This window comes from Oryzias melastigma, linkage group LG11, assembly GCF_002922805.2.
Source record: "Oryzias melastigma strain HK-1 linkage group LG11, ASM292280v2, whole genome shotgun sequence".
NCBI classification, from domain to species: Eukaryota; Metazoa; Chordata; class Actinopteri; order Beloniformes; family Adrianichthyidae; genus Oryzias; species Oryzias melastigma.
In genome coordinates this window covers 1,601,070-1,607,457 of record NC_050522.1, presented here as the reverse complement: position 1 = coordinate 1,607,457, position 6,388 = coordinate 1,601,070, and the positions used below count along the sequence as shown (strand labels likewise).

The 6,388-nt window shown below is 37.9% G+C and overlaps 2 protein-coding genes across 2 annotated transcripts in view; both read left to right on the top strand.

The window, feature by feature from the left end:
• Window positions 1–1,923: 1,923 nt before the first annotated feature.
• On the top strand, window positions 1,924–3,020 carry LOC112136269 (SOSS complex subunit C-like). The gene has a single exon (XM_036214146.1). It carries the CDS (start codon window positions 2,157–2,159, stop codon window positions 2,469–2,471), a length of 315 nt encoding a protein of 104 aa, XP_036070039.1. The 5' UTR covers window positions 1,924–2,156; the 3' UTR covers window positions 2,472–3,020.
• A 2,301-nt stretch (window positions 3,021–5,321) lies between these two features.
• The window catches only part of LOC112136268 (tissue alpha-L-fucosidase), a 5,327-nt gene continuing 4,260 nt past the window's right edge, over window positions 5,322–6,388 (top strand). The window contains exon 1 of the mRNA XM_024257866.2: window positions 5,322–5,852. Within this exon, the coding sequence (XP_024113634.1) occupies window positions 5,512–5,852 (341 nt within the window). The 5' untranslated portion in view covers window positions 5,322–5,511. The remainder of the gene's footprint in view (window positions 5,853–6,388) is intronic.

Sequence of the window (6,388 nt, the reverse complement as noted above, 5' to 3'; positions counted from 1 at the left end):
GTTCCAGTTTAGTTTGAAGAAGTATTTAGTGTATTTTCCATGCTATACATGTTTTATATACTTCCCATATTTTCAAAAATACTTTATAAAATAACTTCAGGCATACTAAGAGCCTCTTTCTATGGGGATGGCCATTGTGCTTTTAACATGTCTAACAAGCCCAACATTCTTAAGTTAAAGTAAAACAAAAGAAAGTGACTATTTCCTAATTTTCTAAATTCGTTCAGCCAGAGCTGAACTCTTTTCTTGGCCGCACAAACCTGGAAGCGTTACGGTTAGAGTTACCGTTACATTAATACATTCAATCAAAAATAATATGTAGCCTTAATAAAAGATAAATAGTATTTTTTAAGTGCTCCTACATTGCATAAAAGGTATTTCACAATCATTTATAGCTCTCCTTTTAACATTACATATTTTTTTCCCTTTTTCACACATATAGCTAATTTTTAGATTGTTTATCATGTTTTCTATATTATAAAATGTATTTAGCATTTAGTAGTTATTCAAGAATTGTTGGCAATAGTATTACACCTTTAGGGTAAATATCAGATTTTGCACTATTTTTTTTCTATTTTATTTGAGTCTAGTAATAGAAAACAACTTCATGAAGGCTCTTATGGGTGCTCAGTTGTGTTACTGAACTACTTCTTGTAGGGCTGAAACAAATGTTTGTCATCCGGAACAGCTGCTGTCTGAAATGAAGATGGTAAGGAGGTATGCTTCAAAGCTCCCAGACTAGGAAGTGTTGACAGGACAGCATTGTAATTTGAAGCAGGATTATGTCTGAGTCCACCATTTTCAATTTTTGTACAGATGACATCTTGACCTCTCTTTAGTGTTCTTCTATGTGCTGAAAGTTTGTTCTGAACCTAAAAAGAGTCCTTTGTCTTTCAAATAACTGCAGACTGTGAATTTCATCTCCTGTTTGGTTTATCCAATTTGGATTTTCAGACAGGTGTTACTAGACTGGGATGCACATAAAGCTAAAAGTTATCCAAATCTTTATATCTTTAGGACGTGTTTAAGGTCTTGATGAACTGCAATACTTCTCCTGGGTTTATTTTCATGTGGTTGAGTCAGAGTCATCAGCAGAACTATGGAAATATCTGCTGCCAAACAATATTTTTCAATGGCAGTTGTAAAATGCCCTTTGGTGCACCATCACTGACACATGCATGATAAATGTGGCTTTCACCAGCTAAATATACTTCCTGTCATACTAATTATATGTGTTTGCCATACAATTCTGATTGCACCTATTGCACGATCTACAGATCCCATTTTAAATATAGTTTAACCTGCATCAATTTTTATATTATTTTTTTAGCATCTATTAACTATCCATTCTAATAATATTCTAATTCAGGAGTCTGCAGCCCTTACCACCAAAAGAGCCATTTGGTCCAGTTTCTGACAAACCAGAACGAGCAAGAGTCACCAAATCCTACTTAAACTTTTGGAGATTACACTTTACCTTTTATGTGGCCATTTAGCTTTTCCTTTGGAAAATGTAGCTTTCAGATATTTATTGAATTAAAAAGGTGTGGTGAGATAACAAAATAACAACTTTAGTCTATTTTTGACAGCAGAAGAAACAAGTTCCTTTCACAATAAAACACACTCTGTGTCAAATAAGATCCTTCAGCAGATTTTGATTTAAAAATTCAAGAAAACCAAGTCAAACGTGATGTTTTCTTTCATGATGACAAGAACTACATGTTAGGGGGCAGCATATATTAAAATGTGCTAAACTCAACTAACCAATTCAATATTTATTTAAACTGTTGGCACTTTTCTTAAAGCCAAAGAGCGGCACGGGAGGGGTAAAAGAGACGCATGTGGCTCCAGAGTCTCAGGTTGCAGACCCCTGATCTAATTATTTAATGTTTTTTTATTTTAAACTGCGTCTTCATAACTTTTATTTTGAAAGCTCAACTTTCAGACCGGAAGTGTCACTGGTTTTTAAGCTAACGGAGGAAAAATAACTCAGCTGGCGAAAGTCCCCGGATTTGTTTCTGCGTTTCGGCTGGCGCAGTGCGCGGGATTTTGCACACTCTTAAGGGCACGAGGGATTCCTAAAACGAAGAAATAAAACGGCACATATTTGCTTTTGGGACTTTGGACAGAAAAGTTTGCCGCTTCCTCAGCTAACAATGGCTACGAGCCCCCCAGTTCCGGGCTTCCAGAACAAAACCCGGGTGGCCATCCTCGCGGAGCTGGATAAGGAGAAGAGGCGCCTGCTGCAGAGCCAGTCCATGAACAGCCCCGGGGCCAACATCCCGCTGGCCTCGTCCAGACCCAGCCTGAAGGAGGTGAGGGACAGCGCCGAGCAGCAGCACATCGCCGCGCAGCAGAAGGCCGCGCTGCAGCACGCGCACGGACACTCGTCCGGCTTCTTCATCACGCAGGACTCGTCGTTCGGGAACCTGATCCTGCCGGTGCTCCCGCGGCTGGAGCCCGAGCTCTGACGGGGGCTGGACGAAAGCGACTCCGTGTTTGACGTTCGTGTTGATACTCTAACAATTGAAATAAAAACTTTATTTACAGTAATTTGTTTTCTGTCCAAGGACAACAGGACCGTCCAGCCTGAGATTTAAACTACCAACAGTTTGATGGTAATATGGACAACATGTGACGAAAATAGATAAATATCAATTCTGTGAGAAATCAGAGTCTGAACCCACCAGGCAGAAGATATCTATGTGGGATAGATGGTTCTATTACTCACACTGGACACATTTTTTTTGCTTAAAGGGAACCAGAGTTGGTTTCCCCCAAGTGGACCTGGTACCGGATCAGGAACTGCTCTCAGATCCATCTATCCAGGTGGTCTGGGTTTGTTTCCAATCGGACTGAGCTCCAGTTTTCTGAATCTTTTCTCTGAGCTGAACAACTGGACCAGAAGAACCACCACAGCTGGCTTTACAGGATGTGATCACAGAAGTGGAGCAACAATGAGACACATCAATTCATGTAGTTTAATGAATGCAGGCTCATTAAAACAACTTCTATTGTGACCCACAGTGCTTCTTTCTCACTGTTTTCCCGACAATCTATAAATCCAAATATTTATCAGCATGTCTTAATAGCTGTCTTCTCCTCAGTAACCGTCTTACAGCATTCCTCCACCGGACCAAAGCAGCAGTACAAACTGCTGAACCTGATGTTGATGCAGGCGTTCTAAACTGATCAGTGAAATATAAAGTTTAAATAAGTGAACTATCCTAAATTTCAAAACGTAGGACTTCCATTATTCTTTCTCATTACTTGACCCCACCCCCGTACCAATGACTGAAGTCACATGGTTTTGTTTACAAGCTTTGGTCCGATAGACAGCATCCGGAATACAGACCAAATGCAGGGTTTAGGACTCAGTCCAGACCAAATTAAGCAGACTAAGTCCAGACCAGCATATTTTCCAGTCTGAATACAGTCTTAGATAATATCCATCTATTGTTGATGTCTGCAGGACACTGCACACAACTCTTATTTGTTACTCTATTAGATGTCTATCTATAGCATTCTGATAGATATCTGCCTATAGAGGTCGACTACACATCTACCTGTAGCCATCTAATCTTGGATATATTTTTAGATGTTTATTAGCATACTTCTTTAAAGTCCTTCTCCAATAATCTTTTTATCTTTGGTAGAATCATTCCCAGAAATCTCTCAATTATGACATCCATTCATCTTCCAACACCACTGAATCCATTTTAGGGTCAAAACGTTTGCAGGGAAAATTAATCTGATTTGTGTGTGTGTGATTCTGGATTTGTAACTCAAGACAATTGCAAGTAGTGTGAACTTGCAATTGTGTATTCATATGCACAAAACACATAATTTTACACATGTACACCTATAAATTACAACAGCCTAAAACTAACTACATGCACAAATCTTTCTAAAGAATGCACCAATCACCTCATACACACACAAAACCACATTTATGCCTAAATCAGATGTGAGACTCTTCCTGTCTCTAGATTTGTGTGTAAGTGATGCATTTAAATGCTACTAGAACGCTGGGTCATCAGAGTTTTCTGATCCACTGCTTTGAACTCCGATTATGAACAATATCTGGTGAGACTTGACATTTCCCCACTTTCTTGAACAGGTATCCCAGATAATTAATATTAAAAAGTCATTATAGAATGATTCTATAATATTAAAAGGATGAAAGTTCAAATCGTGTCTCAATAATAATCAATTATTTGACATCAATTAATTAAAATGAAGCACTGTAAATTTTTATGTCCACATTTTTTGCTCTTTGAAGTGAGAAGGTTATTTGATATACTCTGCATTTTGGTTTTTAACTGAAGCTTTGTTTATTAGTCACCTTAAAATGTATGTAATTATTGTAAAGACACGTTAGTATTTATTGATAATTTTATTTTAATGTTGGATAGAACGTTAAAGAACATATTGTGTTTTAAATTGTTCTAAAAAAAGGTTTTGAAGAAAATAAGATACATTTAAAAAATAGTTTTATATCATAGATTACCAAGGTAATATATATTATTGCTATGTTTGACAAATTGAGATACTATTGCTATCGTGACACATGTATCGTGAATCGCATCGTATCATGAGTTACCCTGAGATTCCCAGCCCTAATTCTGACATCCTGCAAAGAAATTCAAGCAGAAACTGTCAAAAAACTCCAAGAATTGTGAATCTACAACAAAACAGGAGTCCTATGTTCAAATGGAACTAGACCTATGAAGGTGACTTTGATTGAATAGCTTTAGATTTCAGTAAATTTGACCTCTTATATTTTCCATATCGCCAAAAACAAAGTGTTGTTCAGGTCTATGGATAGTTCTTTTGAATATTTTAATTTTTGTCTGATAAACATTGTCGAGTTAAAAAAATATATATTTCCAATGCTCATGGATTAAGATCATTGACTGTAATAATAATAATGATTCATATATACAGTCTATTAAGATAACAAAATGTGAAAGAAAAATACTCTTAAAAATAGAACCAAAAAGGCATAGATTATACAAAAACACATGCAAATAAGATCAGTTAAGGAGCGTATAGTCTGAAGCTGTTAAAGAGGGATGTTTAAAATTTTTATCTAGGATTTTTGTTCTGATTTTTAAGTGCCAAACACGAAAGATTTTAGTACAAAGACCGCCTGTTTTGTTTTTTATGGAATATGCTTCCATGACACAAGTTTATATTTATTAAATATTATTGTATCGTTGTAATTAAATCTATATAACATATGTGTTGGTTTTAATTACGTCGTATTAAAAAAAAGACTAAACTGGAAAAAAAGGAAAGGCTCATCGGACCATAGACTTAATATATAATCCGGACATCTGATACTCACGTGACCAGTCATGTGATCAGGAAGTAGACTTCACAACAAACCATGAAATGTGAAGTCGGTATTTCCTAGTTTGGGTTTATTTAGACATTCTTTATTTGCTAGATTTTTTTGTTTGTTTGTTTTTTAGTTTCCTCAGAGATTTCCAGAAGTTCATTTAAAAAATGGAGACAGTTTTTATTGTGCTCGTCGCTTTAGTTTCTCTGTCGGCGGCTCGATACTCCGCTGATTGGAGCAGTCTGGACGGCAGACCGCTGCCCCCATGGTACGACGAGGCCAAGCTGGGCATTTTCATCCACTGGGGGGTGTTCTCCGTCCCCGCGTTTCAGAGCGAGTGGTTCTGGTGGCACTGGCAGGGTCAGCAGCCCCCCGACCCGCAGTGCGTCCGCTTCATGACCGACAACTACCCGCCTGGGTTCAGCTACCCGGAGTTCGCGCGGCACTTCCACGCGCAGTTCTTCCGTGCAGAGGAGTGGGCGGACTTGTTCGAGGCTTCCGGGGCGAAGTAAGACGTGCTCCGTCCACCGAGAGCGGGAAGGTTTTACACATTTGATATAAATTATGTGTACCCCACTGTACCGGAGGTCTGCTTCACTCCACCCATTGGGTGATTCCTCTCTGAGAACAGGCCTGTAGGAGGAGCTACTGGAAACATTCGACACCGATTTACACTGAAGTTAATGCTATCATGGAACATATTAATGAACTGATGTTTATTCCGCAAATGAAACATACACTTGAAGAGAAAATAACCTCTTTTGAAAGTATGAAATTGTTTCTAGCTTTTAACGGAGATTCACATGACTTCCTTTCAAAATAAAAGACTCTGTGTCACATAGGGTCATCTCAATGCAGCAAATGTATTAGTAGGTAGTGTAATGTCAGCATTGATGTAAAAAAAAAACAAACAAACAAACAAACAAAAAAAAATATTTTATCATTTGTGGTGCAGCTCAGTCAAAAACTTCCCAAATCTAACTAACTGTAATCAAGTCAAAGTCGGGTAAGATACTCGTCCTGTATTTCTGGAACTGTAAAGTA